The sequence below is a fragment of the Gopherus evgoodei genome, chromosome 15, assembly GCF_007399415.2.
Source record: "Gopherus evgoodei ecotype Sinaloan lineage chromosome 15, rGopEvg1_v1.p, whole genome shotgun sequence".
Classification (NCBI taxonomy): domain Eukaryota; kingdom Metazoa; phylum Chordata; order Testudines; family Testudinidae; genus Gopherus; species Gopherus evgoodei.
The window spans coordinates 14,115,755-14,129,239 of record NC_044336.1 but is presented as its reverse complement, the minus strand read 5'-3'; the positions used below and the strand labels follow the sequence as shown (position 1 = coordinate 14,129,239).

Here is a 13,485-nt window from a genome sequence, read left to right as displayed (position 1 = left end):
GTGGAGGATGATATTCAGAGTATGTCCTTCTTCACTGGTAGAATTGCAATGCTGGAACATCTCTGGCAAAGAAGGATAGTGCAGATGCCCTAGCGTCGACAACACCTGCCCACCTCAGTCTCTCACTGGGCACTTTTGCCCTTGCTACTCAATAACCATGACTGCAATGAGGTTTCTCTTCTTAATCTCCCACCATTATCACTCCACCGGGTGCTTGGCACAGTGGCGGTGCTAATGGAGACCAGCCAGCAGTGTTTTTACCACCAGGTAATCTAGGCCTGCTTGAAGTCCACACTGGTGCACCTGACTGCCAGAATTGATGGAGCAATAACAGTGCTACAGCAGTGAAGGATTGAGAGCGTTTAGTGTAGAGACAGATAATATAGGGCCAAGTGCCTTCCCCAAGGTGTTGAGAGCTCTCATCTCCTTCTAGGTTGGAGACCTTGGCCTTCAATTTTGGACCTCAGGGGAATCTCAGGATTTAGTAGCCCCTGACTCTCTTCCCAGTCCCTCCATGTGCCAACGATTAAACCCCAGAAGATGCTCTGTGCAGCAACATCTCAAGATGTGAGCAAAGTGGGAGCAAGAGGAAGTGAGAACAATAGGCATGAAATCAGAGACGCATCGCATGCAACATAAACACCTGTTTAAAATGAGAGTAAAGAGACCACATACGTCACTGCTGTCCTCCCCAGGGCCATTCCCTGCTGGCATCTCGCTGACGAACTCCATGCTGGGGTGGATCAGAGCAAGCCTGTGCTGGATGCTGGAGGCCAAGCCCCAGAGAATACAGCTACAGCTCTGCTTATTTAGGCTTGAACAGCCCTCCCCACCAGCATCACCTCCTCCGCCCTCCCTGTTCATATGCTCAGAGGAAACCACACTCTTTATCTCACCCTGACCATTTTAACAGCAACCGGAAATGCACAGGGGCCTCGTTCAATAGATTTTGAGCTATACTTTCTCCCCTGCCTGTGGACTCCATCTGGGGGCTAGCACTGGGGAGGGACTGAGGCTACGTTCCTCTGATCCACGGCTGGATCCTTAGTTTCTTTCACATTATTAGCTATCAAGGGTTGTAGGTGAATATGGCACTTTACAGACACTCCAGGAGGCACCTTACAGTTCAACTCAGACCCAGGCAATGCAACTGAAACAAGAAAGACTCTGAAGCAGAGGTGTCAGGGATAAGATGGACCGGGGAAGGCTTTGCAAAAGGAGTGGGAACCCAACGGGGCGATTGTTAATGGGTGGGAAGTAAAATACTGTTTCAGGTGTGGGGGCTGATTGAGAAGGGAGCAGCAGGGAGAGAGGGCAGAGCACAGAGCCTGTGATGGGGAACTGAACAGACCATGTGTGAAGATGAGGCAGAGTCGGAGCCATGCACAGTGTCAAAGGCGAGGATGTGGCGTTGAGGGCCTGGTCCAGGGTGTGAAGCCAGCTGTGGGGCTGTAGAGGGTGGTGTTCACTGTACACTCAAACACAGCGCAAGAGAGAATCATCCAGACTCCATTCCCGTGAGAGTTTGTCAAAAGCAGAAGCTGTCTCCATCCGAGAGGGTGGGGAATAAGAAATGTCACTCGAGTGCAGGTGATCGTGTTTGACTGAGGTCAAGCTGGGCCTACTCCAGTCTCTGCAGCTCAGCCCTGTACTCAGGCCACTGGAAACAGCTAGTCTTCCTACTGTATTGCTGGAATGGAGAAGGGAGTTATCCTCCCTAATGCTGGAAAGGGACGTGCTGAGATGGCTGTTCTCCATCAGGGGTTTCTGAGCAGGCGGAACAGATTTCAAAGAAGCAGCTCCTTTCCAATTACAGGAAGCAGAGTTACAAGTTTTGTTTTACCATCACTCTTCATTCTCATAAACAGTTTATCTGATTGCAAATTACCAGAGTTAACAGCAGCAACAGCCATCTCCTTCAAGAGATGCCTATCGCAAGGATGGGCAAACTTTTTGGTCTGAGGGCCACATTGGGGAACAGAAATTGTATGGAGGGCCATGAATGCTCACAAAATTGGGGTTGGGGTTTGGGAGGGGGTGAGGGCTCTGGTTGGGGTGCAGGCTCTGGGGTGGAGCTGTGGGTGAGGAGTTTGGGTGTAGGAGGGTGTTCTGGGCTGGGACCGAGGGGTTGGAGGGGGATCAGGGCTGCGGCACAGGTGCGGAGAAGGAGTGAAGGTTCCGGCAGGCTCTGGGGTGGGGCTGAGAGATTTGGGGTATGGGGTGCTCTGTGCTGGGATCAAGGGGTTGGGAGAACAGGATGGGGATCAGGGCTGGGGAAGGGGTGCGGGGAGAGGCTCAGGGGTGCAGGATCCCAGCAGCACTTACCTCAAGCGGCTCTCGGAAGCAGCGGCATGTCCCGTCTCCGGCTCCTACATGTGGAGCAGCCCCTGATCCTTGGAGCGGGGCCATGACACGGCTTCCAGGAGAGCCACATGGTGTGGCCCCCAACCTGGCACCCCAGTGAGAGTTCAGGGGCCAGCTTAAAACAGCTCATGGACGGGATCCAACCTGTGGGCCATAGTTTGCCCACCCCTGGCCTATTGAAAGGATCTGAATTCCTGTTCACTTGATGTGTGAGAGGGAAGGATGGGAACCCAGAGAACCCCACAATCAGAAAGAAAAGCAGCCTAGGAAATCTCAAAGGAAAGGAGACAAGATGCTCTGGGTACTATATATTTAATGTATGTGTGGTGTGTATGCAGATAAGGATGGGCTTGGTCTTACATTTAAACAGTGCCTTTTAGCCAGGAGCACATCCTACGTTCACTGCCCATAAGCGTAAAAAGCACCATCTGGACTGACATTCCAGGGACGTGTCGAGCTAAAAGCATGAGTTGCTACAGCTTGAGCTAAAGAGGACAGGCTTCACAGCTGGGGCTGTAGCAGACTCATATCCTCTGCAGATCAGGCACAGAGTGGTGTCTACACAGCAGCCATCTCTGGCATTTGAAAAGCACTGGCTGTACCAGCTGTTGGCAGCACACAGGACGAGGGCTTTGACCCTGCTCTGCTGAAGCTCTGTAATCCACAGTGATTTCTCTCCCATGGGGACAGGAAGCCACAAATGTTGCAGCTGCACCAGTTCAGCTGATCCTGCTAACTCCAGCCTATAATGCAGTGGAGGGTTACGAGAGCATGTTCTATGCAGCAGTAATGTGAACTATGGGCTAGTACTTTCAGAGTCCCAGAAACACTGGTAGGGGTGTTGTGCCTGGATGATGTCAAAAACATTTATACAAGGGCAAGCGAGACTACTAGCCATTTCATCCAACTGATGTCCTTGCAACCATTTCTTAGTTCAGTGTAGGCACCTTCTGAGTTGCGACCACTTCTGGGGTGAAACTCAGCATCTGTTTAACAGCATCCAATAAACCATTAAACAGCTGGGTTTGGGTAAGACAGGGATTTCCTTTCCAGCTGAAAATGCAGGGGGGAAGCTGAAGTAGGCAGAGATAAAATTGGCCAGGATGTGGGTTAACAGCCCTCATTCTTGTGAAAAATGGCTGCCTGGATCTCTAAGGGATCTCATAGCACACATTATTTTACATCTCATCCTCTCTGCCCACCCCCACTGACATACAATTGGGCCAGGACCTTCTGCCTAGTGGCAGGATAAGCACATTCTCTCTCCAGTGACCTTCCAAGCGAAGCTTAATGCTAGTCCATTGATCAGAGGGTGGAGACGCAACTGGTGCACGAGGGCTGAGTTCTACCTGTTAAAAGCTGCTCATAACCATTCAGTGACCCTGCAAACCTCCCTTGCGGTTTCACAAGGGCGCCCAATAGCATCTGCTTTCAGTCCCAGCTCTGGAGAGCCAAACCTTTTCAGCTAGAGACAAGTGGTTTCCATTTGCAAGGGCCAGCAATGAACGACACGGGCACAGTGCCTGGCGAAGAGCATGCACGCTCCCTAACAGCACAGGAGAGAAAGCCCTTCGCTCCCCTTCCTACTGCAGCACGGACCGGTTCATCTCAGTCTGCATCGCTCACAGGTCTCAATCCTTGTTTCCTATTCAGGGCTGCACAGGGGGATCATACCAATGAGAGTTTCAGTTGGGTGCACAGGTTGCAACAGCCTGGGAGGAACTGTGGTGAGGAAACCCTTCTTTTGTAATCCTCCCCTCTTGCTACGATCCCAGACATTCAGGGAGGAGATGCCTTAGCAGCGCTGTTTCCTCTCACGTTCATTACACTGCTCAGCTTTAGGGGCCACCTCTCTCCCTCTCCACTGTCACACTGACTGATCCATTGATCTCCTGGTACAGATCACACTCTCTTAGGTGGCCAACTGGAGTCTGAGACCATGGGTTCACTATGGATTTCTGCTGGAACAGCGAGGGCAGGGAGGGATGTGATGAGATGTGATCCGTGATGGGCACAGCTGTCTCAGCAAAAACCCCTAGTGTAGACCCCAGTTATAAGCTGTGCTTTTATGGGTTTAGCTTGTTTTGCTTGTGGAGGTGGTTTTGCTCGACTGGAGCGAAGCAGTATAGCTGGATCCACACTAGAAGTACTTTGCAGGTATAGTATATTGGTATTCTTTCACCAGTTAACACTTCTAGCGTAGACACCACCTGAGTTTGCCAGCCTTCAGGAGTTTCAGACAAGTATTTGCTTCATGTTGGGCTTAGATGATGGAGGGTTTCTCCCTCCTGACCCCCCATATGCTGGACTGGAATGATTGGTCAGATGGCTTTATTACTCCCTACTAGAGTGACCAGACAGCAAGTGCGAAAAATCGGGACGGGGGTGGGGGGTAATAGGAGCCTATGTAAGAAAAAGACCCAAAAATTGGGACTGTCCCTATAAAATCAAGACATCTGGTCACCCTACTCCATACATAGGCAGAATCTATTGGTGTTTTGCTTTGCAATATGCCCAGAAGCCAGTGCACCATAATTGAATAATAAAGAAATATAGAGGCAAAATGAGTTTGGAAACTGTTTTCATCTTCGCTTTTAGGTGCCGTGTGATAGGCAATAAAGCTTGTGATTGCAAACGCAAGATTTGATGTAGCAAAGCTCACACGAGGTGCAAGACACTGTGGCATAAAACACAGACACCCATTCTCTCTCCATGAGCGGATAGCACTTTTCACTGGGTTCTGCAGATGTCAAGTAACAAAACTCACAGAAATCTCTTATCCCTGCATGGACAGAGAGGATGACGTAAGAGTTTAGTTAGCCCTTGTATCAGCTTCACCTTCCTTTGGAAGGCTCAAGAACTACAATCCATCAAAATTGGTTTGAAAAGAAACACACAATGAAGCAGACATTCTTCAGTCACAGGCCAGCCACAATGCTGTGGTTTTATCATTTAAAAAGACTCCTAAACTAGAAACATGGAAAGCAGCAGTTTAAATATGCGAGGGACGGGGTTTTTAAAACTCAAAAAGTTTGTGCATAAATGCAATGACCAGCTCAAGAGCCTGGTTTTGCAGTGCTCTTTGGAAACATGGCTCGGGCGGTGGACACAAGTACTTTAAATACAAAATTTGACCTACTTTAAAATTATGATCACAGTGGTCAATGCCCTCTAAACAGACCTGCACCTTACAGCTGACCCTGCTCAGGATTGCAAGGGAAGGTGCAGAAAACCTAGTGTGTATGCATGGAAGGGGAGAGGTCCTTTCTGGCCCTGAACTTAGGAATCAGTTGAATCCTGGGCATATGATCTCTCCATCCAGCCCGGGGTTCGTTCAGGCAGCCTTTGCTATTGCATCTGGACTCCTCCCAAAAGTAAGAGTGTGACAATGATATCAGACACCATTATGATAAAGTATCTGATTTTACCGTATTTCTACCTGGAGATTGCACTGGTTACATACACGTAATTGTCCTTCCCCACTCCCAAAATCCAGTACCATGAATTTCGCATGAACTTTCTGGAGCAGTGATTTTTGAATACGGATCTTCTGCTAGGGAAGATAAAACCTCCAGCACGTTCACAGGTAGCTTGATCTCTGCCCTTCCGGATTCCTACCATGGATTTATGAGCTCCTTGATATTGTGCATCTCAGCTACCCTGTTCAAATCCTCTGAACAATGTCCACCACCAAAGCACAGATACCTAGCCAGACTAATGCAAACCACTCAAGAGACTGGTAGAGCACCCCAAAGAGAATGGCAATGGAAATTTCTGCTATAATATACTGCCCAAGATTTTCCGCACAAAGTATGAGTAACACTTTCAAGGGCCTGTTCTGCAAAGACACCCTCAGCACTTTCTGAAAATTAGACCCTCTTCCAGGCATCTCCAACTGGGATCCCAAAGTCACTTTTGAAATCTGGGCCACTTGGGTGTGCTCCAAACTAGAGTATGTTGCACCAAATAGTGGAGTCCTCTGAAAGAGCGTTTTAAAGCAGCATTGAATGCATCCAAGGTAAATGAGATGCCACAATTGAGTGACCTGGGTATATTCACTGCTATGGGAGTCTTCAGAGAAAACCGAACAGATCAACAAGTCACTTTAAAAGGGATTTTCTCCTTTAAAGAGAACCCAGTGTTAAAAGCAATTCTCAGTAAATGTAAATAACAGCTTATCTTCCTACCTCTTGGCTTGGTTATCCTGCCGACGGGCCCACAGCCTTTCCTCACTCTTATCTTGATCACTGGGCTGGAAATACATGAAAAGTTGAAAAAATGATTTCAACACGAGTCCCACTACTTCTTCTTTTAACACCCAGGGGGCTGCTAGGGAGGAGGCTTGGTTGAATGACTATGCAAAACTCTGCCCTGCCTGTTACTGTTTGACAAGTCATAAGGAAAAACCCAAGAAGGCTACAGCATAAAAACGGAAAGAAATTTCATCATGCAATCATAGCATACCCTTCTCCTCCTCTTCAGATTCTCTGAGACAGTGCTGCTCTCCTTGGGTTCAGTCAGCGCATCACCTGACGAAGCCTCCCAGCATCAGTCTCTCCTGGAGTGTATGTTCAGTGCATTCTGCTGGCTGCCACTCCTTGCCTTGAATAGAACGCAAATCAAATTCCTCTCTCTTCCACAACGCACCCCCTCTCTGTGCTGCCCTCTGTTAGCTACACACACAGTCAGGAGGAGTAGGAGGACAATGATTATTGGTATCCTGCCTAGAAATATGAGAAAGCCTTCCATCCTGAGGGGTCCCCAGACTGTTTCAACTACAGCACTGCAGAAAAGCAGCCACCTCTGGGCTGGATGACAAGAAACTGCAAGTGCACAGGGTGGTTAGGGAATTTTGGACACCAGGGCAAACACCTACTCTTACAAGAAGTGCCGGGGACTTTTAATGCCAATGCAGGACAGACAGCTTTGTTTAAGCTCTGATCCTAAGAATACAACACCACACATTTTCACATATACAGGGAACCACAGTGCAGAGTGCATAGTTTTTACATTAAATGCTCCCAATCAAAAGACAACATGCGATCATGTCTCCTCCAAGCCACAGAGATGCTGGGTTCCTGAAGATATGGGAATGGTTTTTAGTGAACAAATTGTGTAACTAGCAAGTTTCTCTCTTGGCCTTTTCCAATAACATTAATTTGGTTGTGCCATTTATGCTACCGTAGAGAAGTTGCAGATGAGCCCCTAGTATCGCACTGGACATGGACCCACTCCATAACCTCTGTACCGGGGCCGACTTCAAGACCAGCTCAGAAATTCTTAGAGGTTATCACAATAACCTTTTTGGCATGGCACAACATGCCAGGGAACAAGCTGTTCCAGCTTGCGCTGCAATACCTGGTAGGTCAGGACAGGATGTTCCACCACTAAGTGTCCTCCTCAGGACTGCGGGTTCCAGGGGCAATGAAGGGGTAAAAGTTAAAACCCTTCCACACTGAACATTATCCCAGCATTTCTCTGGAGAGCAAGGGGGTTGAGACAAGCCCAACACAGCAATGATTAAAGAATTAATGGAGAGCCCAGTGGTTTCGGACTCAGACCTTGGCTGATTTTTCCTTCCTCCTGCTAAATTCTCCGGTTACTGCCCTGGATAATTTAGCCATGCTTCTTTCTAATTAGATTTAACGAGCTTTCAGTGGCCTCTGGCTTATTTTGTCCAATATTTTAAAAATTGGATATTTTATTTGTTCAGTTTGCAATTCTCCTCAGAAGCTTAAAATAACATTTTCTGTCTACTAATTTAATCTTTAATACACGTGGCAAAGTTACTTTTTTCCCTCCCTGTGCATTTCCCATTAAGATGAATTCAACCTCAGTCCCCTTTGTTCATTCACTTCCATATATTTGCAGTAGCAGCACCCATAATAGCACAACTCAGGGGAACAGTCACTGTTTCTCTGCTATTGGAGGCGCAGAAAAGGAGGCTTCAGAGTTCATAGGCCATTCCCTCACCAATTTCACACCGTTCTAGAGCCTTTAGATGCTAAAACGCATCAGCGTCCCCTTGAGACCAAGTCAGATGCTTCTGAGAAAGGCAACGTCAGGTGATTTGAACTCGTATCTGGGATCCAGACTCAGCATGTTGCCTGGGCAACCAGGTATTTTATGTATGAATGTACCCAACATGCCTACTATATGTGCCCAAGCACCGTACATGAGATTATTGACCAGCTTCAATATTGAGAGACTCCCACCCACAAACTACATACTCACCTCACTATCACCTCTTCCCCACACAGGAGAGAGTCTGAGAAAAGAAATGGGCCCTGAAGAGCAGCAGACTTGGGACAGTGGAGGAAGCACATTTCAGAGCTGAGAGTCCCGTACTGAGACCTTACGGGGGCACTGTGGGTGACCACCCACGGTGATGTGGTCAAGAGGCGAGGTGCAGGGCAGGCCTGGGGTTCAAAACCATGAAAGGGAGCTCAGGTCAATGGGAGAGGGGGGAGGAGGAGAGGGACTGAGGGCAATGGGTGGAGAGCCCAGGGAGGCAGCAGATGCTAGGAGTGATGGAGGGGCGGGGTTGGCCAGGGCACCATTTCCCCTAAGGCTGGCTGTCAGCAGTCCCTGGATATACAGATCAAGACACAGAGGGTATGTCTACGCTGCAGTAAAACACCCACGGCTGGCCCGGGTCAGATAAGTCAGGCTTGTGTGGCTTGGGCGGTGGGGTTATAAAATTGCAGTGCAGACACCTAGACTCAGGCTGGAGCCTGGCACATTCCCCCCCGTCGTGGGGTCCCAGAGTCCAGGCTCCAGCCTGAGCCCAGACGTCTGCACTGCCATTTTTATCTCTGCAGCCCATGAGCCCGGCTCAGCTGACTCAGGCTCTGAGACTTGGTGCCCCAGGTTTTTTATTGCCGTGTAGACATACCCTCAGCCAGCCAGCACCCAGGCCCTACAAGGCTAACTGCACTGACCCACAGCAGAGAGTTGAAAGTTACCTTTGAACAGCGTAAAGGGAAGTTTTAGAAAGGTGGGGTTTTCCATACCAAATCACAGCCCGGAAAGGCCCAATACCTGTTGCTCCAGAGTAGCAATTCCTGCTGCTGCTTCAGTGAAAGCATCTTATTGCACAAGTGGCCAATTACTCAATGCTGCCTATGGAGATGGGGGTGGGTAGGGTGGAGTTCCTTTCTGACCCCCTCCCCCAACGATTGGTTACACCCTAAAGCATGGGATTTGATCACCCCATTGGCTGGCATAACTGTACATTATTGCTCATACAATTATCCAGCCCTTTTTCACATCCACCTATTATTAGCAGCAGCAGCATTTAACCATATGACCTGCCACAGCAGCGAACAGATAGGATCAGAGCAAGCGGGACGCTCATACCAACTCCGAGTTTAATCCCATGATCAGCCCAATGTAACAGAAATGACTCATGAGTGAATGGAGCTGTGAGCAGTGCCCAGCACGACAGCAACAGGAGTGTTATTTGCCACCCTCCAGACTGTTCATAGGTCTACATGCTCCACTCTTTGCACCCCCCAACTTTAAAGGATATAATATAATTACATACAATGTTCTATATGCTGACACACAATTTTTTGCCCCTGGACTGCAAGCAGGAGGACAATTCACAAAGCTCCCGCCCAAGGTTTCACATCCCCCCTTTTCCAAGCTTGTGTGCATCTCTAGCCATTTCAAATCCATCCCCAGTGTATCAGCCTCCTTGCACAGATTCAATCCAAGCCTCAAGCCTGGGAACTAGCCCTCAGTCCCAGTCAATTTTAATAAACACACCGACAGCCGCCCATTGTCTCAATCCCACACATGTACGTGCATGATACAAACCTTTTCCCAGCTGCTCTCTCAGGAAACTCACACACGCAGCCAAACCAACCAAACCCATTTACCTGAGGGGATCAGGAGTCACTCACATGGACACTCCCTGCAACGCCTGCCACAAATATTTCAGGCTGAACTTTGCCCCTTGCTGTCCCAATTTGCATTTGCTAACAAAGGCTGCTTCCCAGGCTGTGACTGCCTATAGATCAGACCACCTCCATCACAATCAATTGCTTTTTCCCATTAGTTACTGATTATAGGAAGGCAGGCAGCAACCCTGAAGGCACTGGAAGGAAAACTACATGCAGGATATGAATGGGGTAGCTGGCTAGCCAGGCTTGTTTCACTGCAATCCCAGAGATAGAGTTACATGACTCAGCTGGAAGTCAATTAATGCAAAACACAGATTTTATTACCAGTTCTGCTCAGTAGGATAACAACAGTGCATTTGTTATGATCTCAGCAGGACTGCGGGCATGCTGGGACCGGTCTGCCTCGCTTCCAGTGTTCCACTTTCCGAACAAAAACGAACACCAGCATTTCAAACTGAGGGCCTGAACCAACTCCTGTGGGCATCTGTCAGAGTTGGAATGGACCCTGAAGTAAAAGTATCCGCACTTATCAGAACCATTCAAATAGCAAGTCAGAACAGAAGTTCAGCCAATTAGTTTCCCCATTCTCGATAAGTTGAAGGTTCGTCTAGTCGACTAATTACTATGGGGATGGGCTCATTAGAGATACCGCAGATTAGTTCTGATGTCCACAGAATTAGAACAAGAGCAACAGGCAAAAGGCAGCAGCAGAGTTGCAAAAAGTTGTATATTTCAAAGGTGTTGGGAGAGAATTAATCAACAGTACTCAGAATTCTTGTAGCAGCAGTTTTTAAATCAGAAGATTTCAAAGCATTTTAGAAACATTCATTAAGGTTCACTACACCCCAGTGAGGCAGGGAAAATATCCCCATATTAGAGATGGAGAAAAGGAGGCAAGGAGATTAAGTGATTTACCTAATCTCAAATAGAGAATAAGCAGCAGAGCCAGGTGAAGAACTACTGACTCCAGATCCTGTGCTGTAACCACTGATGCCTCCGTTATTGTTATCTTCCCATCAGCACTTACAGACTTCAGGATCTAATAAGCTCCTAAAATCTGGGGAGGGGAGGGGGGTTAAAAACCTTTGTATTGGTTCAGTAGGGACAAAAACATCACATAAAATACAAGACTGTCCCAATGACACATTGCAATGGTATGATTTTAGGATCACATGATGTTGACTTAGCACTGGTTTAGAACTAATTAAAGAGCCAACATGCTGAAACTAAATCTGGCGACATTAATTTATGTCATTTCCTGCCCCTCTGCTCCCACTTCCAAGTGGAGGCAGTGCTTCCACGCCACTTACCTCTGCATCAGGTCCTTAACAGTAAGATGCAACTTCTCCCTAGAGCTTTTTATCTCTAGCTACCAAAGTGCTTTCCAAAGGAAAGACAGACCATTACCCCTACTTTCCAGATGGGGTAACACACACAGATGAAGTGTCTCGCTCAAGGTCACACAATAGCTCAGGGGCAGAATCAGGAATAGAAAATCCAGGTCTCCTGACTCCCAGTTTAGAGACCTATCCACTAGGCCACTCTGTTTCCCACAGGCAGCTGCAGGTGTTCTTCTTGTGCCATAATACTCAACATGGCCTCCCAGTAGCTTGTAGATTTGGTGGCCATGGGGGTGAGGGGAAGAGAGAGGACGATTTCTCAGTCTGTTGAGTTAGCAGCCATTTTAGAGGAAAGGGCTCTGACTATCACTGGGTCTGTACAGTGTTCTCTATTTGTTCTACTCCTCGTGTGTAGAGACAAGGCTCCATTTCTATGTGGCTTCCACTGCGGAATCTGATGGATTCTGATTAAATCTGACCCTAGTTAAACCCAGGCAGCTCCATTGAATTGAGTATCTTGGTTCAAGCCTTGATCATCTCATGGCTCATCTATTGCATCCTCTACACCTTGGGCCTTCCTCACACTTACTTCACAGCTCCCCAATCTATTCAAAACTGCTGCAAAAATCTTCTCAGTTATGACCGTGATCCACCCTGCTCCATAAATCCTTTCACTCACACCCTATTACCCCCTCAATCAGATTCACATCTGTGCCAGGGCACGGTGAGAGGGAAGCGTACTTGTTCTCCAACCTACTGCAAGAGGAACTGCAACGAAAAGGGGTAGAGACCGCTGATTTAGCCAACTGATTTCAATTCTTCAGATGGAAAACATTTGTCTTGTCCCAACTTGCTCTGTCCCCCTGGAGCGCATCCAGTTGTTAGCAGCCATGACTCTCTACCTGCTTATCTCAGAACCTCCACTGGACTGGACTTGGGAGGAGACACTTTCCCCGCTCAGTTTTTAGATGCGAGCGCCTTTAGTGAGCTGGCAAAGGGCCCAAGGAAAGACACTCACTTTCAGCACCGGGTCCAGTTGTCAGCAGAGCCCCGTGCCTGTGTTTCTTCTCTGGGGCACATCCAGCAGAGGCAGGATTAATCGGGCTGTGGAGTCACACAGTACATACCAGAGCTGCAGGGAAAGGCCCATGGGGCAGGAGCACAGTCAGCACCGTACCCAACCGTAAATTCCCTGGGATTTTCTGTGCCTGGCAAAAGGAAATCACAGAAGGGCACAAAAACCAAGTGTAGGAGCCCTGCAGTACAAAGCACTCTGCTAGAGCCACGGGAAGTGTTTTGAGGCATCTCCAAAGCTACACTCCGGGCAGATAGCAAAAGTTATTACTGGCTTTGAAATTAGACTCATGACAAACGTAATCCATAAAACAGGATTTACCAGGATCTTGCTGTGCTATAAGATGCCGTTTCGTTTTGTCTCACACCCTCCCCATCTTCATCTCATTAGGGAAAAACCCAACAGCTAAGCAAGCCTCTGGTTCAAGTCACATAAATAATATAGCCTGGTAGGTTGCCAGAGCTGAGTCTGCACCAGCGAGAAACTTGGGTTTGGCAGATGGTCATGTCAGTAAGCGGGTGAGTATCAAGTGTGATAAAGTGGCTTGTTACAGCTCAAGGAAGGAAGGAAGGAAGGAAGAGGAGTAGGGCTGAGGCTCCTGGTTTCCTCCTATGGACCAGACCCTGAATGCCCTCAACTCCCACTCACTTCAGTGGGAACTGGAGGTGTTCACCATCTCACAGCATTTGGCCCTAAGTGAGCACACTGGTTCTTCATGCTGGAGCTGACTAAATTACTGCATCCTAAAGGGGTGAAAACGGTCATCCCAGGAATTCAGGATCCCCAAAGCCTGAGGAGA

The 13,485-nt window shown here is 48.3% G+C and overlaps 1 protein-coding gene across 4 annotated transcripts in view; it reads right to left on the bottom strand.

Moving 5' to 3' along the window:
• The window catches only part of UNC13D (unc-13 homolog D), a 50,997-nt gene extending 40,516 nt beyond the window's left edge, over nucleotides 1-10,481 (bottom strand). The window contains exons 1-3 of one of the 4 annotated variants that reach the window (XM_030535059.1): nucleotides 10,248-10,481; nucleotides 6,829-6,966; nucleotides 6,552-6,616 (exon numbers count right to left, since the gene is read on the bottom strand). Coding sequence is in view for 1 of the 4 variants with exons in the window: in XM_030535055.1 (XP_030390915.1) it covers nucleotides 676-732 (57 nt within the window). In the remaining 3 variants the exon portion in view is untranslated. Of the gene's footprint in view, nucleotides 1-675; nucleotides 816-6,551; nucleotides 6,673-6,828; nucleotides 6,967-9,405; nucleotides 9,441-10,247 lie in introns of those variants that run through there. The other 3 variants (XM_030535058.1, XM_030535057.1, XM_030535055.1) reach the window with 3 other exon arrangements.
• Nucleotides 10,482-13,485: the final 3,004 nt, after the last annotated feature.